We start from the raw sequence: 27813 nt of genomic DNA, 5'->3' as shown, positions 1-27813 counted from the left end.
TAGCAACGCAACACAGAAAAGAGTCACCGAGTGAGATATAAACACAGGAGGAGTGGCACTGATGACTATTTTGTATTTTATTTCTATTTGTGCATATCAAGGACATGACACTGAGCCTGTTTTCATTGACAAGTACACACAGCTCTTTCTCTCAAGGCATGTATAAGAATAAATGTTGCATTAGATTATGATCCTCTATGAGCATGCTTTGGAAGAGAAGTGTTTTGGCTGTATTCTACAGAACTGTGATGTTTCACAGAACATTATCATGAAGGGGAAGGTATCACTGCTGCTCAATCATAGCGTTTCATTTATGCAAAGTATGTAATTATTCACTCCAAAGCCTTCTGAGTGTCATCCAACCAGGCTTGTTGGAACATTGTAAGGTTTTAAAAGAGAATTTCCGACAAATTGTGCTTTATTAATGCTGCTGTTATAAAAAGGGGGTATCAAGTGTAAAACAAATCAAACCACTCTTCACTCCAAGTTATTTTACAGATTTGTTTGAACTATACCGACAGAACATTAGGACAAAAGCAACCCTCCTTTGTTTTTCTTCATCCCCCCCCCCCCGGCCTTGTTATGTCACACTTGAGATTAAACCAGTGTGACTCCCAGAAACAATGAAAAATTCCATTATCAGACTGAAATAGTAGCAATCGACAAACTTTCCAGGATATGCAGCCTTATTTGTATGGAAAACTGAAAGGGTTACACAAGCACAACAATATCAAAGACCAGAATCTGCATCAAATCTACCCCGAGGCCAAGCTTAAAGATCACATTTAATAGTCTGCTTCCTTGAGGGTATTTAAAAAATAACTGAATTTAAATTATGTTCCCAGAGACATCATAGTACATCTATTGACTTTCTTAAAGAGTTCTTGACTGTTAAAACTACTTCAATGCCTGCTAATGCTTTTCATGAATTTATGAACAAGCACTTGTGGCATATCTATTCATACAATCATTGAAGATAAAAAATAGTAGACTCTATAATTTCTAATTTCTCACAAAGAAGAAAATATAAATCAGCACCTTTGTAAATAAATAAAAATGGTTATTACAAATGGACTACCTTTTGGATGGTGTCCAGCATTGACCATCCTCCATTCCACGGCTTGGTGGACTTCCTCATGCAGTTCAGGCTGGCCATACTGTGCCACTTCCTGTCCTCCAGTTTTCTGTAGAAGGCGTTAGCCAGCATCAGGACACTGTCATACAGGTAGAGATTGGACACCTGTTGAGAAGAATTTAAAAAAGCAATATTAACAATACATCCAAGTGTTTGTACTATGCAACAGAGAACATGGTGCAAACTGAGTATACAACAAAGGAAAACAGTTTTCAGGTGTCCAAAAAACCAGTCCACATTGTGAATGAACAGAACCGCTTGTTTTTCTGTCTGGTCCTGGGAGGTTGGATTTTGAAAGCCTGTCTCCTCTTGGAATGAAACTGTGGAATCATAGGGCAACAGGTAAGCCATTTTGTCTTTGACAATGTTACAGCATGCCGTTTGATGTCGAGCTGACATCCCAGGTTCTTTATTTATATAAGGGATATTCAGGGTTGGTACAAAAAATAATAAAGCGAATTCCTGTCAAGAGTCTTAAGTTGAAAAAAAAGGCAACAATATATACACATATTTAATACCGGAATATCCTGTGCAGTGTATAGAAATGTGCAAGATGTTCAAAGGGACTGTGCAAAACATTTACAGTGTCAAAGACAGAGACCTACGGAGCCCCTGAAGTCTCAAAAATGTAAATATTTTATCTTGTGTGCACAATATAGTTATCGTGTATGTAAAAGTTATCATCTAACATACCTGCACAAGATAATGACTTCTTGTGTGCAGAGACTTCAGGGGCCGCATTCATGTAACCACACAGTCAAATGCTTGGTATAGCAATGAGATTAATTGGCAGTACAACTGTAGTTGTGCATTAAGCTACCTCGCTGAAAGGAAACGGCAGAAGTCATAGGTAATGATAGAGTCCAGTGGTGTGATGGGAAATCAACAGGGAGCAAGAACACAAAATGTTTTCTCTGGTTCAATCTTCTTCTAATGAAGCTGCCATCAGTCTGTCTCCCTCAAACTGCAGTGCACCCTGTCAGGAATCATGTCTCCTGCCTCCTGTCTTGCTGTGACAGTGGATTTGATAGGTCCTCTGGGTCAAGTCAAGTCCAATCCTCCCAACAGCATAAGATCCATGGAAGCAATACTAGCTGCCACTCCAGGCCTTCAGCTCATGACACCTTAAGACTTTTAGTCCTGGCCTCCTGGTGGTACAACATCATACAAGTCACGTTCACTCCCCTGAAGGTCACTCAGTCAGAAGCCGAGCAGCTCGGGACATCTGAGGTTACAACTTCAGCAGACGTGTTTGTGAAAGCACTCCACCCTCCGGGTGTTGAACTATTCTGATGAATGCTTAAACTTCCATTAGCCGATATTTAACCTTCTTTCATGTGAATTACTTAGAAATGTGAATGCACACACCACATGGTTCTGCCATCTGTCCAGAGTATGGATGAAAAAGGAATATGAACATTTGGATAGAGCTACAGAGATCACACCAATTACATACCAGATTTATTGAGGAAAGTTATGAGGTGGCACTTTTACCCCTATACAGAAAGTACTGCGTGACAGGGCAAGGTTTCTAAGTGTGTGGACTAACTGTGATTGAGCAAATGGAAATTTATTCCTCTATTTATCCATATTCTCATACATCAGTTCCAGATTGACAAATCTATGATAAAAATCCCAGATAATATAATTTTCTGTAAGGCATATATTTTGTGTGTAAATTAAACTGTTGTTAGTATACCTTCACATGGGGGCCATTTTGCTCTGACATCATAGCTAGAATGCTGCTATAATGTAATGCTACATTGTTTCAGGTTGTATGTCCTCTAAATGTAAAAAATCTCACAATTTTCATTGGCATTTCAAGGCTTCCAGAGTTCTTTAAGAAAATAAATTGGGAAAATCCAAGGCCAGCCAGCATGTCAGCATATTGTATAGCCAATCGACAGCTAAAGTAAGTATTCATGCACTCCTAGCTAATAATAGGCTAATAGAAGTGTTGCATGGTAGTATTACTTTAAGGAATGTTATACAAGAAGATGGGAAAGACATACAGTATATAAACTAATTTTAGAATTTAGCCACTTTGTAGCTATCACTACCATTAGTATGGAAGTCACAACTTTTCATTGTTATGTAGCTTGACCATGTTCTTGTTAGCATTCAGTCACTTTCAAGCTAAAGGTGCTATGAGCTACAGAGTGGCTGAAGGCTTACATTAGGTGTCTCTGAAGAGTTTCACTATCCATGGTCTATTTATCAGTGAATAAATCAGGAAATACTGAAATAAGAACTATCGCCTGATTCCCGAAGTTAAGACAACACAAAAACCTAAAGACAGCCCGTCCTGTACTGTAACTACATTTGAGCTTCCCCCTTAATGTGGAAGGAAATTTGCTCCCAAGTGAATCAGTGAATAGTAAAATCTCAGCAGTTTATTTACTGAGAATTTATTACAGCAAGGCTTAGACTCTCTTAGACTGGTACATTAATAAATTCAAGCTTTTCTTCACTTTGAAACAAGATTTCACTCTCTGTTGCGAGTAACTCCCCAGCCACATTGAGCTCAAGTCATTTATATTCATGGCCGTTCATGTCCCTCATTATTACCTTATCTAGGGAGCTTAATCTATATTCGGTTGCATACATAATCAGTTAATATTTGTCTTCATGTGGCACTTTGCATATGCTCATCTATGATGTCCTTCACCATGGCTGCATGCATATCCTGTGCAGTCACTATTGAAACAGTGAAAAACAGACGTGATCAAGCAGGTTTTAAGCTCATAACTGCTCACAGCACATATTCAACACTTAAAACGACAAAAGAGCACACCATGCTCGTAACATGGTTGGATAGAACATGGTGGTTTGTTCCTAAAGCACAAACTATTTCAAAACTCACAGCTCGTTGGATAAAGACGACAGCAAAAACACAACCTTGCCACGAGTCAAACCTTCAATTCAGCGTCCTTCATCATGTTGTACATTCAACACATTCAAAGCCCAGCCAGGCTCTCCTATGAGGGAAGCTATATGTACATTGCTTAGGGAAAAATTTGCATGGATATTGGACAATTTGCATTGTACTGAATTTTCTTGGATGTCATGATAATTTTTTTCTGTTTTGAAACATTACTACTTTTGAAATTCAATGTCTGAGAGTTCAAACTGATGACAGCAACTTTTTTCTTATCTTCCTTAAGAGCAAATTATATAGATATAATTTCTCCCAAGTTTCACTTCTCAGTACTTGCATGCACTGACTTTACTACACTTTCTACTGATATATATATATATATATATATACCTTATCAGATGATTAATAAAAAAGTTTATTAAAGAGTTGTTTTAAATTGTTCTTTAAACAATTTTTAAAAGTTCTTTGTTTGGAGTGTAAAATATGTGAGTTTTGTTGGTATTTAAGATATACATGCCTATACCCAAATTCAATGTTATTTTCACTTATTAATGAGTGAATGTGAGATGGGAAACCCATGTGTTTAACTGAAAGTGAACGGGTCAACTGCTTTCCTTTTAATTTGGTGGATGGTCAAGATTTGGGCCAAATGAATTACCTTTGTATTTGGAGGCAATCCGTATGATGAACACATTGGTAGAAGCAATTTGTTTTAAGCTGTTTGTTTTTCATAAATGACCAAAGGTATTTGAATGAAACATATGTAACATGTATACATCGACTATAGATCAATTATTTACTATACAGCAAATCCACATTCAACCTGTTATAAATCGATTTTTAGATTTTCTTTCTATTTTTTTTTTAAAGGAAAGGGGTTTGTTGCAGTTCACAAATGTAAGTGGAAATATCTCAGGGACATCTACAGGAAATGTTGAAGTGTTTATATTTACCTCAAGGGACTGCAGATAGCCTTCCTGTGGGTCACAGAGCAGGGACGAGATGCGATGATTGTTCCTCATACAGCGAACATTGGTGTCTCTCCACATAGGGAAGATCTGACGGATGATGGTCATTCGGCCCAGAGAACTGTGGACCAGCTCCATGATGTCTGCGTCGCTCACCTCCTGAAGACAAAGACAACAGAAGGAGTTTAATGGGACACCTAAAATATTACTAAGAAGTTTACGAAAGTCTTAAGTGGAGATATATATATAAGAAACAAACCCTCAGAGGGGTTTGCATTGGCTGTGCCTGCTCTGTATGTAATTTAAATATTAGATGAGACATTGGGGGGCTACAGAGCAATTAGATCCAAAACAAAAAGGTATAGACTGTCAATGAAAGCTAGGGTTTGTAAAAACAACATTTTTGCTCAACTTGATTCCGTAAATAATCAATAATAAGTTATTTCTCTGTTGTTGTTTAATAGACAATAACCAAGTGTACATCAGCACTGATAATCCAAAATGTATGTCCCAATATTTGCTTGTTTATAACCTGGATCACCTGAGGGCATGTATTCAGGTCAGAAGTCACAGAAAATAACATTTTAATCAATTTCTATTAGAATTTTAAAGACAGGAAACTAAATATGTTGTTTTATTTCATTACATGGAAATCGATAGACATTTCAAGTTGATCCTTCACAATAATATTCCAGGTGACCCTTGGCCCTCTTCGGTGTGTGGATGCTTGAGTGGAGGGTCAGCCGCGATCCAGCCTGTGAAGGGCTGGATCAATATTCATGAGACATCAAGCTGCCAGCTGGTCTCCTGAGCCGGACTGTGGTCAATGCAGGGCAGACAACGAGTCTCTGGGGAAACCTTGGGTTCATATCCTATCTGACAATAAAGCTGCAAGGTTGCCGTCGAGTCAAAACTGGAGCAGCTTTGAGTTGATCTAATCCTTCAGCACACAGGCCCACACACCCTGTGCGATTTCCTAATCAGACGATTTGATCTCTCCCTTTCGCATCGACCTCTCCCTTGTTAGTGATTTCTCTATCTACCATCAGTGCACATTCCTTCTGGTATTTGTCACTGTAAGGTATTTTATTTATTTCATCGTACTATGGTTTGCAGTCTCTTAAAATCTTTCCATCATAATTTCTCTGTCTGTCTTTATATGTATGTTTTTTTGCATTACAGAACTGCATAATTAATTGCAATGTCATCATCAATGGTATAGAAACATGTGCAATAAATACAAAACAAAGACCCCCTGAATCCATGATTAAGAAAAATACATTTTACACTGTGCATTCACATCAGCATGCAAACACATCAGCTTTCAGATGAAGCCGCATTCACACCATTTCGGTACAAGATGTAAAGCCTCAGTTGGCAGTTAGATTCTCAAGTAAGTTTAAAGTAATTTGGTGGCGACTGCAAGATTAGCATTTTGTAGGGCCATTTTTGTCTTTATTGACATCACAACTGAAGCGAGACATGAGAGGAGAAAGTAGGGGGATGGCAAGCAGTGAGGGGGCCAAGGGTTAAGGTTGAGCCTTTAGGGCCGCTGTGTTCAGAAATGTAGCCTCTGCAGTGAGCTTTAATCACAAAGCTAAACTGGCGCCCCACATCAAGCACTTCTTGAATTATGTTGGATTCAGGACAGAGAATGTGTTATCAAATTTGAAAAGAACAGACAAAAAAGAACTGGATTTATATATAACCTATGCATCTGTCCTGGCTGTATTTCAGCATGCCTATAAACCCCTTTATTTAAGTCTTGCTCAGAACAGGCTGTTTCTGCATCTATATTGTAAGTGAGCTGTGTTTCGACCACACCCCTCTCTTGAAGGGATTGGGTGGCTTGGGCTTTCTTGCACCATGCTCATTTGTTTTCGGTGAGAAAGCGGACTCAGAGGGCAGAACAAACACCTAACTGTGGGTGTCATCCACCTGGGGGAGGAGTTATCTCCCTGTGTGATGTCACAAAGGGAAAATCTCTAAACAGCCTGTTTGAGCATGTGAGATGATGGGCATTTCTCAAAATGGGGGGGTTTGTAGACAGGCAAGGGACAAATATTAGTGTTCGAAAAACACCGTAAAGTGGATTTAGCATAACACTGTATGTGACCTTTTAAAATGTAAATTCTAAATAATTTTGTTTCACACATTGAGCAATGTAATGCCACACTGCAGATTTATCCCCTATAGTTCAGGCCCACAGTCAATCTTGCATTTTTCCACAGAATTTGTATAAAACAATTTTAAACTTCCTTATAAGTTCCATTATCTTGAGGTTATGTTGTAAACATGTTTAATTTCACTTAATTTCTAAAATAGATTTTTTTTTTCAGAGCAAGCATTCCCAAATAATTTATCTGTGTATAGCACAGAGAGTTAATCAGTCCTCGGGTGATTCAAGCACAGCTAGTTTTATCAAGTGACTCTTTCTCTGACTCTTCACAGTCACTCAGGTGGAAAATATGAATATTCATGAGTTGCCGTGACACATTAATCAGATGAATTATGCCGCATGGTTCACAGAGCCCAACCCTCACGTCCAAGCTAATAACTTCCAGTGCCACCCGATGCAAGTGCTCTGTCACCATCAAGGCTGACACTTGTGTCATAACCGGACCCGGCGGTGGCACAGACCAAAGGGACACGACAGAAGAAACTGTGCCTTTTCCCCTCTGTTTCAGCAGAGAGTACACACAATTTCGACTCCACTTTGAAGTATTCCACTTGTACAATATACACACACACGAGTCACCTATAACAATCTGATGAATACAAGGCAATCCAATAACAATTAAAGGATTTTAAAGGGACACTGAAAAGCACAAAAGAACATATTTGCTTGATTGGAAGTAAAATATTTTTGATTAATCTGTAAGTATCTTTTCAGGTGCTAAGCCTCTTGGAGGTAATCCGCTCAATATTCTAAAACAGTGAAAACAGCTAACCCATGATTCAATGACAGCCACGCACCAAAATACATTAATCAAATCAAGTTGAGCTGACAGATAGGCTAAATTATCCTCTTTGTGCTGCTTGTACTGTTATTAATCTTTCACCAAAAAAAAAGGGAGCCTGTAATCATGACAGCAATTTAATCACACGTTAAGGTGCTATTTGAAGCATTTAAGAAATACTGCGAAGGGAGTCAGAAAAGAGAGAAAAAGACTAAAGAGTAGAACGTATGACGTTAATTTGAATGTTCTAGTCCAGTGGTTTTCAAACTATGGTACGCTCCCTGTGGTGGTACGCAAAGGAATCTCCACAATATAAAAAAAAAAATGTTCAGCATAAAACACCAACTTTTTTTTTTGTCGTACTCTTGTGTCTTGTATCTATTAGGTTGTATTTATAGTAAATGTGTTCCCCCTCTAAATTAATCTAGTTTTTGCAACAAACAACTTTAATCTTCTCAATTTATGCTTGCGCGCTCGCACAGACATAAACACCAGGAGTACCCTCGTGTTTTGAAAAGTTCCACTCGATATTCAGTTATTTATAGGAGTTCAGTACTGAATCAACAGAGGGCAGCTGTAGGCCTACATTAACAGATATTCTGTTATTTATTGGAGTTCAGCACAGAATCAGTGGCAAGCAGCTGTACATTAACATTTTTAAAACGGAGCCAGGAGATGCTTCCGTTGTGATGCATTTACAAGAGTGTATGGACAGTCACTCTCTCTTGTTCTGAAGCTGATGTGATTCTGCTCTATTTTGCTGTGTCTTAACAATGCGCAGGAGTTGAGAAGGATTTTTTTTTTGAGAGTTTTGCTATGCTGAACGCAGAGCCTTATAATACAGAGGCTCTGGTTGCACGGAGCCTGCACTCAGGGGCGGACTGACCAACTGGACGTTCTGTCAAAGTCCAGAACGGCCGTCCCTTTATGTGGCCTATGTGGCTCATCAGAAGTTAAAAAAATGATCAGCGAAATGAATGTCAAAACAACAGAGGCCGCCAATACGATAATTTATTATGTGAAACAAACAAAAAAAACACAAAGAAGAGGGAAAGAAAATGGGAAGATGAGAAAAAAATACTTTTGCGTTTTGGGGAGGGAACGTAGGCCTATTAGTAGTCTATCTCTCTCTCTCGCCCTCTTTCTATCTCTCTCCCTCTCACAAACACAAATACTGTGTTTTGTCCTCTTTTCTCAAAAATGACAGAGCCTAATTAAAAGTAGCCTAGGCACAGCCATTGTCCTCATACTTGGACAGTTGAATTTATTAAAGGGTAGGTTATGAATAGGTTATTTAAGGGTAATTCTAACATCTCAAAGCATTTATGCTTATGGCCACAGCATTTATGCTTATGGCCACAGAAAAAGACATCCTAATGTCCCTTGACAGTGAGCTCATTATAGATAAAGTTGCAGAAACCAGTGCCCTGTTGAGTTAACATTTACTGCCACAGCATTTGAGTACATTTTCATTAGCAACCTATAAACAAAGATTCTATCCTCCAAGTTGAAGTTAATATAGGTTAGGCCTACCTTCTTTGAGAGTGTTCTGAAATACTTTTGTTTTATTTTAGTTTTATTGTAGTTTTGTTATAAATTAACACCTCAGAAATTATCATTGATTGTCAAATGTTATTATCTGTGAATATCTTCCGTCTAGTAGGCTTGTGGTATAGGATCTTGAAACGCTGGCAAGTGGTTATTTAAACACGAAATCAAGATGTGGGCCTAAATTTTGGAAAAAGTCCAGGGCCTTTTTTTAGCCCCAGTCCGTCCCTGCCTGCACTCTCTCACACGCGCTCTCTCTCTCACGCGCACGCATCAAGAACAGGCTGGAAATATACTTGGGCCCAGGTATCGTCTTTGTGTGGGAAACACTGGAGACTAAATATTCTCAAACAGGCTGCTGGTATAAAGTTGTCATTTTTATTATGCTGCACTTTTTTTTATTTGGGCAAATGTCAGTGTTGTGTGGAGTTTAAGTGCCAGTTCTAGCGCTAGCCCTTAGTATTCCTATAGTGTGGCTACCAACAGTCAATAATAAATAATATTCTTTTTATAAATATATTTGCCTCCTGCATAAAATGTGTGTAGAAATAGGCCTACAGTGTATTTTAACATCTACCATAATGGTGGTACTTGGTGAGCCAAATATTTTCGGAGGTGGTACGCAGTCTAAAAAGTTTGAGAACTGTTTTAGTCCATAAAACACACGTGTGTACTTTAGAGTAAATGTGATTAGCAAGACAGGAAACTAAATTAAATATTTATTAACCAGTTTTCTGGTGAAATAACTGAATAATTAATTTGATGTTGTCCTTAGAAATGCAGAAAGAAATCAGAGATGAACAAGATTATATAACCTTAAAGACAGGGTTGGTCATTTTTTCCAGATACTCTTTTTAAGATTTTGGTTGAAATTGTCTTTTGTTCCGGACAGAAATCAATTATTCATGGACTCTGAAAAAGGAATGAAGAAAATCTGTCATCTGTAGTAGTTGTAAGCATGAAAAAATCTCAACCAATATCTGCCAAGAGGTACCAATCTGATGAACCAATCACAACTCCCTGTCTCCCTGCTCGTTTTCTACCCCTTGCATGAACTAACCAACAAGAGTGCATCACCAATGACGGAGTTCACACTGAGTTTGTCTTTGGCCGTTGTGAGTAGCGAAATAGTCATGAGCTGAGGTCAGCTTATGGAGCAACGGCGTTCGTGCATGTAAGTGAGGGGCGTGGCTTTTGAGGGAGCACAGAGGGGAGGAGGTGGGTGTAGATGGAGCACTGAGGGAATGCAACTTTCAAAATCATGTTAGTTTTTGAAAATGACCAACCCTGCCTTTAAGCCTTTGCTGCTGTGTGGGACTCAGACCTATATAAACAGAGTTCTAATTATCACTACATAAATGATCATTTTAAGGTGTGCTGCTCTCTCATTATTTAATCATCATTCTGCAGCTAGTATCAAATATATTCCCCCTTGTGGAAAGTGGTGATACAGTTTATATTAGTGGCTTTTCATACAGAGGACACATTCATTAGGAGGAAAAATGCACAATGGTTGTGAATTGGGTATTAAGAAGTTCAACTGTTTAGATTCAGTATCTTGCATATGCACTGAGGCTTGGGAAATAGCTTTCAGTGCATACATCTGAAAGGTTTTCTGACACCTAACCATTAAACTTGTCTTTAGAGGAGCCTAATGGCTGACATATGTACCAAACTAAATGTACCCAATACTGTATGTAGCAAGTAAAAACTCAAAAAGTATTGGATGTCTCCAATTTGGACATTAAAGATGTAGAAAACATTCTACAGATGCTTCGAGGGCAGACTGCCATTAACAGTGACTTTTTTGATGATTTTTTTAATCCTATCATTGGCAGATTTTATTAATGGTGATTAAGCTTGTATTTTGGCAAACAAAAACAGATGATTCGGTGGAACTCTGCCAGTTCTACAGGAGATCAAAGTTATTATAACTTGTTTCCTCTGCCAAGGATACCAAAGACCATTTTCATAGCTGTTTGTCATATTTTGGGTCCTGTTTTATTCTGTATCAAAGGAAAACTTATGGACAGGTGTTTTTGTAAAAAAAAAAAAAAAAAAGTGTATGACGGAAGTGGATGTGTCGCTTTGGTCAAGGAAGAACCTTTAACATGTTGAGGCAGATTTGAATTTTGACTAAGCAACAAGGAAAACATCAGAAGCATTAGGTTATTAAATACATACAGACATAGAAAGTGGATGTGCTGTCAGATTTCCATATAATAGAAGAATGGACCATTAGCCTCTGCAAAGATCTTTGCTCTCTGAGTGACCTTCTAATTAAATATCCATAGGTTGGTGCAATACATCCACAGTGGGAAATTAAAAGTCAATGCACTTTAAATTCTTTGAAAATGCAATAACTATAGTAAAACCCGCAGGCACACTGACAGATGGATGTACCATGTAATTACTTGCGGTGAACAGATTTAGATTTAAAAAGGTTGAATTGTAATGATAGGGTTAAAAAGTACATGATCTACAGTACGGGTAATTGGACTTTCTACATCTTAGCCATAAAAAAGGCTAGTTGGAAAACTGGTCAGAAAACTATGGCAGAATGTAGTTTTCTGAAGCAAGTTTCAAATATGTTTTCCATTTTTAGAACTGTTGCATTCAATTAATTATTTCTACTGAAATTTTCATGCCAATAATAACTTTTTCCTCGAAATGGCGAAAAAAGGCAATGTTCTTGCTGCTCACAGTCCATGATTGCCTGCGAGGAAAGAACTTTAAATTACACTGAAACAAAGGAAGGTCCATTTGCAACAACATGTTTTCTGAGCAGGCGGAAATCCAACATAATTTCATGCCAAATTGCACAGCACCATCTGATCTGCATCAGCACAACCAGCTCTGCATCTCCAACCAACCCCTGTGCAGGCTGGTTTGTTTAAAGGCAAGCAGTCACCAATCCAGCCATTGTGCAAAAAATGACAACTTTGAATATGAAAGTTAGAATTGGAATTAAAGATTAGATAGGCTAAGAGAATGCTATGCTATGCTTATTTCAAAGTGAGATAAGGTAGAACGGAGTGTAAATGTTCACACTCCTGCTCTCAGCCAGTGCCTGCCGAGACTGTCGTTTGTAGGATGGAGAATGAATACAGACACACAGACTCCTTCACAGACTTTCACATGTGTATGACCACTTACCTCCTCTGTAAACATTATGCCGGTAAACATCCAGTGTTTTGCGGCCGATGATGATGCTCGTTTGTGTACGTACGAGCACGTATGACGAGCACGCGAGGGAGAGCGAGCAACAGGTTACTGGTGCAGTTCGCCTAACGGCCATGAGGTGTCGCTACAAACGCAGTATTTTTGAAAGTTACGTATAGCCCCTTTAATGAGGAAGGTCGCTACTGTTGTTACTGGTCCTTTAGATTGATGACATCTTTGTTATAATTTCATTTTAACTTTATTTAAATCGGATGTCCCTTTTGACTGAAATGTCTTTTGTTAGGGAGACATGGCTTAGACAGCACAACACTTACAGTTAAGAAGGATGAGATAAAAAATAAGATGAGAATGATTAGTAACCCCATACAAATATTTGGCACCAAATTCAATATACAAAAACTAGAATAACATAAAATAGATCCAGCCCTGATATAAATGTGAATTACAAAGTGTGTGAGGTTACAACTCAAAGAAAATGCCTGACAGAGCAACATCAGAAGTACTATTAGTCAATTTTTAAAAAATGACTTCATTTGGAAAGAAGTAATGGAGCATTAAAAGTAGAAATCAATAAAGATCAATAAAAGTAGAAATAATACCAACAAAAGTGCCCGCTTCTGTTTTCACTACTTGTTAGAAAGTTGATATATATCTCAGATTTTAAGTGGGTTTATTCACAGATGCTCAGAGTAAAGTATCATAAACTACAGTAGCAAACCCCAGCAAATAATTACTGTTCTCTGTTTAAAATAAATGCTTTGTTATATAATAGTCCGAACAAGAAAACATTTAGAAGAAAATCAATATTACTTAAATCTACCTTCCCTTCCTACAGTGTGGCATTTCATTGTGTCGGTAGAAAAGGGTTTCCATCGGAATCGCTCGATGGGCAGTTACTCAAGACATCAGTCATATCATGACTGTCCTTCTCGACTCTGTCTGTCACGGCTGCCACAGCCACCTAATCCATCAAACATTCTGAGGTGTCACTGTCCTGCCTTTGAAGGAAGAAAAACAACAGCAAATCCTCGCAGAGTATGCAATATGAGTCCAGCAGACAATGTCAGATACACACAACCTCCTGTGTGCCTACCTGTCTGTCTGTCATCCCCCGACCTAACTGATTAAATTAAGTTTTCCTAAACTTTTTACAGTTTGTTTTTCTTAATTTCAAAGCTTTTTCTTTTTTTTCCTCAAGGATTATGTTGGTCACTTTTGAGTTGAAAATAAATGTAACGGTAACACATTCAGGGAACATCAAGTGGATACCACACCAATCAACTCCTGTAGGTATTAAAATGTATTAATATTTGTCAAATATAAAAAGAAAAACTTCAGTTGAGAGGGGGAAAAAATCATTTCCTCAAACTTTTGTCATTAACATGAGACCACACTGATTTTCCTCAAGGTAGTTTCATAATGCGTAATGTGCCTCTGAAGGGAGTTGTGTTCATTTTGAGAAAATAACTCAATCAACATCCCTTAAGTGCCAAATGAAGATGTCGAGTTTGAAGGCACATCAGGGAGGAAAAATTAGGACAGCTTTTGGGTTGTAATAGTGGCAAACGTCAGTGGCTTTGCAGTTTGACCAATGCCATGGAACTAAATGTCAGTAAATCTCAGCTAATGCTTCATTAATTTGGCCCTTTTTTCCTTAAATGTCTGTTTCTTAAAGTTGGGGAAATTCAAGCATGATTCTATTTTCTTGGGGACATCCATGTGTGATCAACAGCCGTCAATCAGTAACTACATTTTGAAATCTCAGATCGCTGTATACAGTATAATACTGTCATTTTATATCACTATGCGAGTGTGATGCTTCTGACAGCCGTGAATGAAAAGACTGACTTATCATGACATCACTTCTATTCCCTTTTGTTTATATCTAAGTCTGTTACACCTCCTTGTTTTTTGACTTGTGATCACACTCGCTCATCATCATCATTTTGCATTTCTATCCATCTCACTTGAAGCTCTTATCACATTGCTAGCTTGACAGCTACATTCATTCCGCCACATGTTGCCGCCGGTGGCAGATTAGCATAACTGCTTGTTGTGAGATTTGAATGAATTGTGAGACCTCATTTTGCCTGCGTGGGGGGAGGCAAAAGCTGGCAGGAGCCTGGGGGAGCTGATGGGGGTGTGCGGTTGACAGGGAGCCTTGAGATCACCTAAATGAATGTCACAACTCAGTCAAGGCCAGGCAGCTGAATGGGAGCAAGTGTCCCCAGAGAGTACAGGGGCAAGAGGTAACATGGGAAGCTGTTCTTTTCCTGCAGGATTTTGTGATACAGTCGGACATGCCTCAGTGCAAAAATAACAACATAAGTGTGTGTTCTTTACCATCAGCTGCTACCAAAGGAGATAGATTTTAGTTTTTTACCATCAAATGAGGCGATGGAGGTTTGCAGGGTCACAAGGGTCATAGTGAGGGCAAAACACCAAGGGGATAAAGCGAGTCAACCTTGGGTTGGCTTTCACCCTCGGACGCAGAGTTGGCCTGCTTTCTGTTTGACAGGTAGGTGCCAAGCACTGGCGGTTAGCTTGTGCTAGCGTGCTAAACTATCGGCATTTTCCATTACAACAAATGCAGGTAGCTTGCAGTAACAGCCCCTGATGTACCTCTTTTTCATACTAATCAGCTGATATGAGAACATGTTGATTTGCTGTTGATTGAAAAAAGGCAGACTGGATGATGCTACAATCACAGACAGCTTAATTCCATAATGAGGATGCTCATGAGGAAGAGGAAACTGATGCAAAATACGGAGGATAATGAGGACAATGATGAGGCTGGAGAAGAAAAGGAGTGCCTTAACAAGCTGCAATAAAACTACAAGTTTGCTCCATGGGTAAGTTAAGAGAGTGAGTAAGTTAGTTCTGCCTATACCTGTGTGCAAGATGCCTACAATAACTTCAGCAGGCAGGAAGCTGCTAGCTAGCAGGATTGATGTATTGCTATTTCCACAGTAATGTCAAAATCTGTTAATCCAGTTATAGTGAGTGTTACAGTCATTTTTATCTCTGCAAAATCCATAGATGCTTTGTGTTTGGAATATATGTTATTGTAAGTATGTGGTTATTATTATTGATTCTTTATCATTTGATCTGTTCATTTATAAAGAACAGAATTGCAAAGCACTTTAGGACATTAAGTAATATGCATTTCAACTAAAAGCCCATGCAGGATGAGTGCATCTTGTTTTTCTGTAGAAATATTTATTCATCATTGTTTATAGCTTCAAAAATCATAAGCCCACTTTGAGCAACCTAGGCCCATCATGGCTCCCTTGTGCTGCTACTGTTCGCAATGTCATCATATCTGTGTTTGACTGTCTCGCAGCTAAACAAATACATTAAAAAATAAACCTCCTGCACACTCTCCTTGCCGTCAGCCATGTGAGGAGCTTCTTAGAAAACAAATCACAGGCTGATAGGAACAAATAGAGCTCCCCTGTAAACCTCTTGCCCCTGCAGAGATAAGCAACACATCAGGATCCATTATTCTGAGATAGAAACACGCCTGTATTTCATTTGCATGATGACTCATGGTGATACACATATAGGTTAAAAAATAGGAATCAAGCAAAAGGTTGACTACTAATTTCATTTTTTTTATTTTTTTCTGCCCAATCTGAAGGTGAACATTTGTGAGAAGTGTGAGAAGTTATTTAATATTCTTGCTGGCCTTTTCAAAATGTCTGTCGTATACTCTCATTTAAAGGTGTTTTTTGGCTATACAGGTTGCTTATACTGGGTGATGAAATGAAAGGCAGACAAAAAAAAAATTGTTTTAAAAAAGTTACTAGAAAAGGGGAAAAAGTCATTAAGCTAAAACAAATCTCTGAACTAAAGGGAAAAGCAACAGAGGGACGCAGAAAATGAAAGATCTCTCTTGACAGAGGGATTGAGAAAAAATAAAGACAGAGAAATAGAATGGGGATTTATTTCATCGTCTGCAGATGCACATTCTTTGCTTTTAACTACACACCAGAGAGAGATTACTCTACACTGAGCTACGTCACATCATTCATTTAGGGAATGATGTTGAAAGTAACATGTCATTAGTTCATACTTTCCTTCAGTCTGATGCAATTAAAGCTAATGTCTTGGCAAAGGTTTTGCAGTAATTGGCTGAAAGGCGTTCACGAGTTTTTGTGTGACTACTGCTTAAAATTAAGGCCCTATGTTATCGTCTTGCTTTAAACTACAGAGGCCCTTTAGGGACATATAAACAAAAAGCTGCCATTTGTGGAAAATTTGCAAAGAACTCAAGGTCTCATTAGCTTAAATCAATACTTCAGTGGAGAATGAGTTCAAACACTGAAGGTGGTTATTTCATAAAAGCTCATTATAGTTTGAAATGAGGTTATTTAGGCTGCCAGATTCCAGAAGGGCTTTCAAATTATTCAGCATCATTACCTTTTTTTGGAGATCAATTTTCTAACTAAAATTCTTGTCATTGATTTTCTCACTTAAGCATAAATGACACCAATGTTTAACACGTTGATTAGAGTCTTATATGTATTGGGGCCAATATATGTTAATTTTACACAGTCACAAATTCTTCTACTCCAGTCATTCTGTAACTGAATCACTCGGTCTGATGCTGAAACAACATCCATGGCTATCTGTGATGCAAACAAACATTAATCATACTCCATGAGCCTTGGATCAATACCTGTCATGTTTTTGGATGTTGAGCACATGTTCAGATGTTTACATAAGCAACCAGATGACATTTCAATTACATACCTCGAAATGGATGCATGTGTGTGTGCGTGTGTGTGTATGTGTGTGTGTGTGTGAGCTCCTATTACTTGCAGAAATGCTAATATTCAAGTTAAACTATCCTGGAACAACCTTTAATCTAATGGTTTTCATCCACCGCTTTTTTCATCTCCTTATCTCCAAATCACTGTGAATCAATAGAAATGCGGCACTAAAGCACTAAAGCCAAAGACAGAGCCCACTGTTCTGTATTCACAAAGTGCACCTGAGTTTTGTGCTGTTACAGCCACTTTAAAAGACCATTAAGGTCAATGTCAGATGCACAAGCACTTACACATAGGGGGAAACAACAAAAAAAGAAGATCAACAGTTAAATGAGGGGAAAATATACTGATTCAAACAGAGGCCTGGTCCCTCAGACAAGAAGAATAAAACAATTGCCAAACATTTTCTGCTACTCTAAGTGAATGTGAAAGTGCAAAGAGTGACAGTGCTATAGACGTTCATGTATTTGAGTGTGCCTTGGCAGCATATTGCTCTCAGTGTTGAAAGGGGCAAACATGCATTAAGGTTTAAATCACTCTGGTGTGTTTAAGGGTGTTTGTGTTTGGCCTCACCTCATTGGCATAGACCCAGTGGCTGTCCTTGGACGCCAGGTTGGTTTCCACAGCCTGCAGTGAGAATTAAAAGAAAGAGAGAGAGGACAAAGAGAGAAGGACATTTTCAGAATTCTGTGCAAAATTGATTGAAATTGTACAAAAAGTCAAAGTAAGTCACAGCCCAGGTATCTCTCTGGAGATTGATTTGTGAATCAAGACTTTTTGGCACGCAGACAGGGTGCTATTGGGATGGGTCATGGGGGTAGGCATCATGGGATGCATCAAAATCACTCTGCCTGGAGCATATTTCACAAATCAGCTATGCTGAGCACACAAGCTACGCACGTCAAACATTATCCTCCAATGTGAGAGTGAAGCTTTGAGTAAACGCCCACAGCTCTAGAACCTACTCCATTAACTAATTTCACCACTCTTTCTTCAATACAGTTTGAAAGCAGAATAAGAAAGTGAAGCCCACAGAAACAGGTGTCAGTGTTGGATATAGGTATGATACCGAATCTGTTCAGATTCTGCTGCACTAGAGTCAACGGCTTGATCAAAAAACCTGACAAATAAGTTTGGTAATGAGTTAAGATTAGATAGACAGATCTATTTACAACTGGCCAACAGTGTCTGCTAGCGCCAATTAATAACAAATTTTATCTCAAGACACTTTATTCATAAAAAAGTTATATTACAAAGACCCAACGTTAATCCATCATGAGCACTTAGCAACATTTAGCAAAGTTTGGCAAGAAAGAAAACGTCCATTAAAGAGGCAGAAATCTTGGGCAAAACTAGACTCAGGATGAATAACCATCTGCCGTAACTACGTTGGGTTTGAAAAATGTGATAGAGGGAGACGCAGGAAGAAGGATAGAGACAAACTATCTTTATAGCAGCCGGACATCCCCACCATTGATCCAAATAAACTACCCTACCTTTACAGTTCGACACTACAAATGTTGCTGGTTTAAACCTTGCACTGAACATTTTAAAAATTTACAAATGTTGAGTTTTGGAAACCTCACTAAGACATATGGCAGCTCTATGGCAAGTTTCTGCGTTGATAGATTTACAGTATATGACTTTAATGACGTATCTTGCAGAATACTGTCTGATTTTATACCTTCTGCTCTGCTGCCCCTTTTTCTTGAGTGAAGTCTTTGTAAGGTAAATGCACAGTGAAAATCGACTTTTTCAGGAGAAGTGTGGTTTTCTCTACCCCAATTACAAAAACCTGGGCTTGTTTTGTATACATAAAATGAAAGAAATCAGATAATGGAGGTAGTCAAGTGCATTTAAATGCATTGAATGACCCCAAACCCTTCAGTACAAGTGAGAAACCCCCCCCCCCCCCCCCCCCACCCCACGTTAGAATAACCGTAAAGCATCCACCTCATTATGGGCTCCCTCCACCTGTCACAAGACTGCACAATTTGACATCTGTCATGCTTTACGTGCATGAATGCTTTCCCTGCAAATTGCTATCATTAGTGTCTAAATGAATCCGTTTCACAAAAACCAATGAAGACTGATGTCTCAACATATAACTGGTGGAACCCTGCTGCATTTTAACTTAACAACACCATGCTCATCAATACAAGCCAGCGCAGAGCGTAGCACGGAAAGTTGCCAATCGATCTTCTAACCTTGGAAGAGACATGATTTGATTTTAATGCTCCTCTCATTCCGGATTGAGCTCAACAAAGTGCAAGAGGACCAGAGCAGTGCAAGACAATATTTACCTCTTTGGTGTGAATGCCAGGTATTTTAAAATTAAAGCATGTTGCCTTCAAAAATTGCCTTATAATTCAAACCAATATGATTGCATTATCAATGGATTCTGTGAAACACGAGACAGATGGTGGACTAAGAAGACTTAATAAAAGAGCAGGGACATGTGTTACATGTGTGAGCATCATTAAGAACAGAGAAAGAAAAATGTATTTTTTTTTCATCATTGTATGTTTGCCATATTGATTAGTGGTGAAACCATTCAACTAAATTAAGCAATATTCACATCAAGAAGTTATTTATATACATTCCCAATGTTGTTACTGTTCTATTTGTAATATAGGTCTCAATAGTGATAAAGTTACAGTACTATGACGCACAACCTTTAGGCACAACAAAGCTCTGGGGAGGCCATGAATTGGTGTGTGTCTCAGTGTGTAGGTGTCTGGAGAACATTGAAGGCTGCAGCTCTGGAGGTAAAGCTGCAGGGATGGCTTAAAGCGAAAAGGTGAACAAAAAGAAAGAGGTAAAGAATATAGATTGTGTGAACTCTGTGTGGTTGGGTAGAGGCAGGCGAGTGGGGGCTGCAAAAAGCTCTGAACAGGGTTATTCCAGTAAAATGATCATTGTCTTAATTACTGAAGCATTGCATTCTTGAGCTCTCTTAGGCTCCTCAAGATCGTTGGTTTTTGTAAAGTGTCTCGAGATAACACTTGTTATTAGTTGACGCTATACAAATAAAAATTGATTGATTGATTGATTGATTCACTTTGACCGTGTCCGGGTCTGAAAGTAAAGCCAATACAGTGGTGCCTAAAAAGTGAAGTATTTTTTTTTAGAGGCCAGATGGGGACAACTGCTGTTACAAGAAGAAGTGTGATTATATTTATGCAAATCACGGCACCCATTAGCTATCCTCTGACAATGACATATACCTTATGGAGAAAAGTCTAACTTTTCAGAGCTTCTAGCCAGTGGTTAGTGATTGAGGACCGCCAGCCAAGACTTCCTTTTCTGTGCGCTGTAATAACAGTCCAACAAGCAACTTGACAAGTGAGAATCGAGTTAGAGATGATTAACAACATTTAAGAGCTGGGCTTGCATGCAGACATCGGAGGTCAGTTAAAGCGGAGCTGAAACTAAATTATGCAACTATTCGAAAAAACGTCAGTGAAAGATCCTATTTTGACTACAAACGTAAACCAGAACATCACTCAAACCAAAAATGGTTTCATCTATTTCATCCTGTATTCTTATACAGAATCTTTAAATAGAGATTGTATTGTATCTTGTGACATAATGATCTTACTTTTCAATTGATTAATTTAACTCAACAAACAGTTTCCTAGTTAGTTTTTTTTGTCTTAGTTCTAGTATCAACTCTTCCACAAAACAGAAAGATGTTAATTTTATCATTTTAAGTCACATTTTAAGAAAAATGTTTTTTTAAAAACCTGTCATGTTTTAGGATACAGGTATACCTAGTGATTAATATGCTACCATGGTCCCCTGTCAGTCAGGATAGAGGCCAACCAATGCACATCATCCCTTTCATCAAACTAAAAATAACAACATGGCTCAAGCCAACATACCAAGCCTGAGGTTTCAAACAACTAGTCCAGAAGCCATGGATGACGACATGATAAAGTTGACATGGGAACACTTTATTAAGGTTAAAATGTTGCTGTTTCAGTTTTCCATGTGCTACAAAAAATATCTCCCAAATACAAATGGTGCTACATGGATAACAATCTGAGACACAATAGAACTGTTTTAAAAAAATAAAAACTCATCTCAACTTTTAGCAAACTCAATTGTGAATTCATCATTGACACACCACTTGTGCTGCCATGACTCCACAGGCACAACAATTCAGCTTTTAAACCTTTAAGTTAAAAGCTGAAGATCACTTAGGGGCTCTTGTAATCTGTGTGATGGGAAAACACATCATGAAAATCCTTCATGTGTGAGTAATCCATTAATTCAAATTATGAGGATGTCTCTGCAGGGCTAAATATAATCTGACAATGAGAACTATTGTCTGCCTTGAAGAATAACCTTGACATTTAAGAGAGACGACAGCTCCTTAAGCTGCATTCACTGTTCCAGACAAAAACTGTCAGATGCCATAACGGTAAAAAACAGAGTCAAGTGCTATAGTGTGGGTTAGTTAATGTGTACCAGCTGGGTTGCAATGCTTTGTTGAAGCCGTGGGCACAGCAGAACCCACCACTTGAGAGGTTCAGCCCCAGTTCACAGGCCGATGCAAAAACACTGACAACTTTAGACACTTGAGAAATAAAGCCTTATTAAGCTAAATGATGATGAAGCTGAGTGAAATGTTTAGGAGCTGCTGTTTAACCTTGCTGCTGCGTGAATGTGACACACGCATAATTGTGCGGACAGACTGAAGTGTTGGAGAGCTGCTTCCATTGTTAGTCAATGCGACCATTCTCTTTGTCTAAAGAAGCTAAAGGGGTAAAAGAACCACTGCCTTGTTCTCAAGAAAAATATATATATACATTGTAGAATGATAAAACACTATCTAGTTTTTAATGTTCTTACTTAGCATAGCAGACATAGTGCGAGTTAAAACAAGTTCTCTTGGGTGGACACAATTTGGGCTGATTTTTTACGAGTTGGGCAGTTTTAAATTGTATTATTACCATAAGTACAGTATATTGAAAACATTTTAAGATACAATTAATTTAAAAAATGTCACATCTAAGCACAACATTCTGGTAAAAGGAGATATGAGTTGCTATCATCATAACATCCACCCAACTGTGACATAGGCTACAATAATTTAGCTTTGGACTTCAAAACCCCCAGAAATTTTGTGAGAAAATAATGTCTGGATTTTTTTATACATACATACAAAATTCAAACTGTTTGATGGAGCTAGAAATGTAAGTCTCATTAGCATGGCTGGTCACATGAGAGTTGTTCGCTGAGTCTCTGACCTAGTTAGGCATTACTACTGTAGGTGCTAATGATTCACCGAGGCTAACATTTCTGGCATTATCAAATAATTAGTTTAGAAGTGAAGAAGCCTTTCGGAGGAGACATGAAATTCCTTCAAGATTCAAGAATCAAGCTGTGATTTACCATGACCTAGATGACTGAGAAACCTACACAGCCATCTTGCCATGAAAACTTTTTTAACCATGTTAGTGAGTGTATGTTATGTCTTTTTGCATCACATCAGTAAATGTATCAGAATTGAATATGCCTACATTACTGTTCTCACATTATCTTTTTGTGTCGCCATCCTTGTGAACTTCCTGGTACGAAATGTTATTTCCTGTATGTTACTTGTTGTTTATGTGTGACCTTGAGCTTTCCTGACCACCTGCACCAAGCAAGGGATAAATATGCTGTAAAGAACTATGTCTACATAAAGACAATGAACTTGTTGTTAGATCTTTATTCTTCAGATTTCTACCACACACATACCTCTTTACTTCTTTACCTCTTTACTTTTGTTGTTGATAAGAAACAAGTTAACGTGGATGATGTTGCTGAAGAGCTAAATCCAGCAATGATGATGCTCATTGCTAATGTAGTGGACATAATAAAACCACACCAGAGAATAAAAAGGATGAGGCTGAAGAATATTACTTACTAAACAAGCTACATGAATACTGTATGCTAGTGACGCATGCTAAGTTTAAGCTACTTCCATCGTCTGCTGTATGCCTCTAGCTAACAAGTGCCTCCTAGCTAGCAGGAGCTGCCTTCCCGCCCAACACTCAAGTCAAGCCATGCTACAGTTGTTCATGGTCACAATGGAAGCATTCAGATACAGTTTCAGCTGATTTTAAATTTAGATCTGGATTTATCTGTGACTGTTGTTGTATAAGTGCTGTTGGTTTCGTTTTTCTGTTCATATGCGATAGGGAATTGTTTGTGCTAGCGTTATCTCGTAACATGCACAGCAGTTCCATACATATTCCAACTGAGATGACTCTGCTCTCATTTTGCTTATTTGCAATATTTTTTTTTATTGAGTTTTGCGTCACAATCTAGAACCCTCCTTTTGCTTTCCCAATTCAATTCCCTCACCACACCTTTGAGGTAGCAACAATTGGGATTGCTCTTAACTCAAATGTGAAATGTGATTTAATTAGCATCCAGTCACCTGAGATCTCAGAAACATCAGAACATAGTGTGCTCTAGGTACTTAAGGGAATTCTTTTATTTAGATTCAAATCTTGCAACTCTTAAGTACAAAAGCCCCTTGTGTGTCTGTATAATTCCTACATTATTTTCCCTAATAAGCCTTTTTCTAATCACACGTAGTCTTATTTCAGATGAACTAAGCTCGTTTTTCCCCCTGGCCTCAAATTTATCTCACCAAGCCGAAAAATCCATTCGAGACCTTAAATGTTATCGACATCCAGGCAGAGTAATTTCGGCTTTGTGTGATTTTCCTTTCTTTCTGCTCACTTCAGGAGATGATGTAACAGTGAAACTCTGGAGAGCAATGTTTTGGAGAAGGAGGCTAAGACAGGAGCCTGGAGTGACATCTGAGGAATATTCTACATTGTTGATACAGCCAAAGCCTGGCGACAGTAAGATCTCCAATCAGAAACGCAAAGTACCCCAGGCGTGTTCTTTTACAGTAGCAATGCCACAAAGGCAGCCAGAGAATGCCAAGTACAATTTAAAACCATGACAGCCAGAGAGGGATCGAGAGGGATTGCGGTGAAAAATATGTGAAAATAGCAGGGGGGAGGTTTGGGCAAGAAGCAGACTACGGAGGAGGAATCTTCTGAATGTGAATAGATGAGAGTTCTCAGTTTGAACTCATTCAATACAAAGATTTAACACATTATAAAGTCATGTTTGGGATACTTTAAATCTAAGCAAATATAGTTTATACTAAATGTCACACTCTTGCAATAAATTCTGCCTTCATAAAGGTTATAATGATCTATTTTTGTTAGAGGCATATTTAACTTTATGGTCATTCTAGAAGATTTATTGAGGATTCATTTTTTCGTGTTATACTGACAGGTGTTTTTTATATTTCTCCTTCTAATTAATATCAAGAGTAAGCTTAGTAACAAAAGCGCCTCTATAATCATTCTCTTCATTAACCTGCAGCTGTTCTTATTGATAAGAATCCATTGTAAAATTTCTACCACAGCTCAATTAATCCATTGGTGTTTAAAACTGCAGTGAGTGTAAAAGTTAGGACAATTTTGACTTAGACTTATGATATCATTATTGCTTGTGAAAATTAACTGTTGCAATAAATAAATTATTTAAATCACGGCAGTGACAGAACATGTTCTAACTGAAGTGTTATCACTTTAGATCAAATGCCTTGCTTATGGACTCACAGTGTGCGTAATGTTGTCTGACTTATTTGCTCACATTAGAGTGTGCACATCTTACAAGTAGAGAGAATCACCACCCGGCAGCTTACAGTTAAGATAATGATGTAAATGCAATGTGTCCTCTAAACAAACGCCTGTAGAATCACCATGTGGAAAGAAGAAGCACTCACCCTTGGAGATGGAAAAAAACTAAACGTGTTTAATTGTTCACGAAGTGCATTTGCAGTTCACTGAACCATACTTGTGCTTTAGTTGTATAACAAGGTACATGTGACGTTGACAGCTGTGATTACCTTAAAAATCACACAGGTATGCAAGATGTACTAAAATGTACATGATTTTATCTATGTCTTTCACTCAATGTGCCATTGCTGTCTGCATCTGTCTGCCGCTCTATCTAGCCATGAATCTGAATTGACATCCTCTTCATCTTACAGGGTGTGACGGCCCTGGACAAGGTGTTTTGTTTTGTGCTGTTGTTTAGCCTAGATGAACTGGTCACAACACAAGGGTTTTATTGGATCTCTCCGATCAAATTCCTACTTCAGGACGTTTCCATAATGAAAACGGTTTGAGTATCATGTGCCGTCTGCTTAAAGTCCTTACAATATTTTTTCATCAAAATCCATGTTTGTATTACAAAATATGCCACTGGCTGCAGAGAGAGGGTTAGCTGTGATGCTAGCTCTCAGTGACCAAAACCTAGTCTTACTTCCTGAAGCAATGTGTGGTTCAATTTACAGAGACATTCGCCCAAACATCATTGTTCTAAATGCCAGGGGGATAATACTGACCAAGGATCTGGGTTAAATAACACTTTAACAGCATAAGCGAACTGAAACTAAGCTTTCTAAAAAGCTAGCTGGGGTTAGTTCTTGTGTTTACTATTATTTAAGTGGTAGAAAAATAGTTCCACAAACTTATCAAATTCATTTTAGTCTTAACATAACTGTCAATAAACAAAAGAAAACACAACACACTAACACTGGTATATCGATCACAATTATACAAATTGTTACACTTCAATGCACTGACTTTACCCACTTGTACTTTATCAACTTGCCTGTCTCTCATACATTCTGCTCCTCTTTTTTTTACCCTTCTTACTGTTGGTCTCCAGTGACAACAAATTTATTCTCATTTGAGGCAAGGTACCATGGCTTTAAGGTCAGGCCTTGGTGCTTGGCAACCAAAGGCTTCTCTCGGTTTTAAGCGGGTGTCTTTCAGAGTCTTGGTATTTGGATGTAATTTAGAGTGAGTGGGTAATGAAAAGGCTTTGGTAGCTTTCACACCTTTTGTGTTCTCTTGGTCTGTGGATCTTAAAAAAGAAGCCAGGAAGTAGTAATGAGGTCTGTCATAAAAGATTCACGATAGTCCCTATGAAACCCAGCCTGCCTCTGTTGCTGTGGAAACTCACCTACAGACCACTTCATCGGCCACGTCGGCACAGAATTGAACACAAAGGAACCAATTGTCCTCCGTGCACCTTGAGACTGACAAATGTATCCATCTTCCACTAAAACACATGTAAACATGTCAATTTCATGAATGAATGGGTTACTTAGTCATGTGGATTGATCTATAGCATCTTACAATGATATAATGTTGAATGCTGAAAAGACATAGCAACGGCGGAGAAAATCTGCATGGGTACTGATCTGCAGAGATAATTGTGCACCTGGAAAAATCTCTCCCGACCTTTTTACTCTCAGAATTTCAGACCAGGTGGCCCTCCCAAGAAGACGGCACACGTTTGTCACATTAAAAACAAATCACAACTCCCATCTGTCACGGTACGAAAGCTGCTACCTTCACTCTGCATGTATTAGCTTCCCACTGGCTTTCACTTAAGCCATGAGTGGAATGGCTAATGTCTCCTATAGGGGAGCCACCAGTAGCAACATTAAAATGTGGACTAAAAGCAGGAACTGTGCACTGTGTGTATACATGATAGTATTGTGTGTGTAAATGTACCAATCTATGATATCGATGATTTTAACATAACAAAATCAAACAAGTCAAATGATTTAAAAAAATACTTCTTATCATGCATGATATTGGATACTTAAAAAAAAGAAGTAGATATATTTTGATCAATTGTATCCCCCCACTGGACAAGACGATTGAAGAGAGACATAAAACTTTGGGAGGAGAGAGTGGGGGATGACATGCAGTAAAGGGCCGAGGTCAAATTCAAACTTACAGCCGCTGCAACGAGGACCATAACCCTTGCACTTGGACACGTAACATCTGGTGCCCGAGTCCTTAGATACTTTTAGCAAACAGCTGATGGTTGACACATGAATGTAATAAAGTTGGTGTTCACATACAGGTTACAATATCACATAAGCCGCTTTTCTACTAAAACAAATGCCAGCTGAAGTGTTTTGACGTTTCCTGTTATATCTGTAGCTCTATCTTAAGTAAGTTAGTGGTGGCAACTCTTAAACTGCTCCTCAGGAATATCCCTGCTGTGGACTGCTGAGCTGCAGCATTATGGGAGGGATTTGTCAGAGTCCCTAAAAGGATTAAAACTAGGTGTGACATTTTATGAATGCCGTAGCAGGCAGAACAGCCTCCTGGGTGCAGGCCTTCACTGAGTCTGTTCAAACCTTTAGGGCAAGAGTTTGAGGACCGTTCACTTTCTTTTTCAAACAGTGCAGAAGACACTGAGCAAGCCCACCACACAAATAAGAGACATGCTTGTAATGATAGGTTTGCCAATATAT

The 27813-nt window shown here is 38.5% G+C and overlaps 1 protein-coding gene across 3 annotated transcripts in view; it reads right to left on the bottom strand.

Annotated features, from left to right (window-relative positions):
- Positions 1–27813, bottom strand: part of grid1a (glutamate receptor, ionotropic, delta 1a) — a 236088-nt gene that overhangs the window by 34766 nt on the left and 173509 nt on the right. For all 3 annotated transcript variants that reach the window (XM_065959699.1, XM_065959700.1, XM_020643055.3), the window contains 3 exons: positions 18021–18074; positions 4967–5140; positions 1079–1240 (listed from right to left, as the gene is read on the bottom strand). In XM_065959699.1, coding sequence (XP_065815771.1) covers positions 1079–1240; positions 4967–5140; positions 18021–18074 — 390 coding nt within the window. The remainder of the gene's footprint in view (positions 1–1078; positions 1241–4966; positions 5141–18020; positions 18075–27813) is intronic.

The sequence above is a fragment of the Labrus bergylta genome, chromosome 10 (genome assembly GCF_963930695.1).
Source record: "Labrus bergylta chromosome 10, fLabBer1.1, whole genome shotgun sequence".
NCBI lineage: Eukaryota > Metazoa > Chordata > Actinopteri > Labriformes > Labridae > Labrus > Labrus bergylta.
The sequence above is the reverse complement of the archived record's forward strand: the minus strand, read 5'-3'. Positions and strand labels throughout refer to the sequence as shown.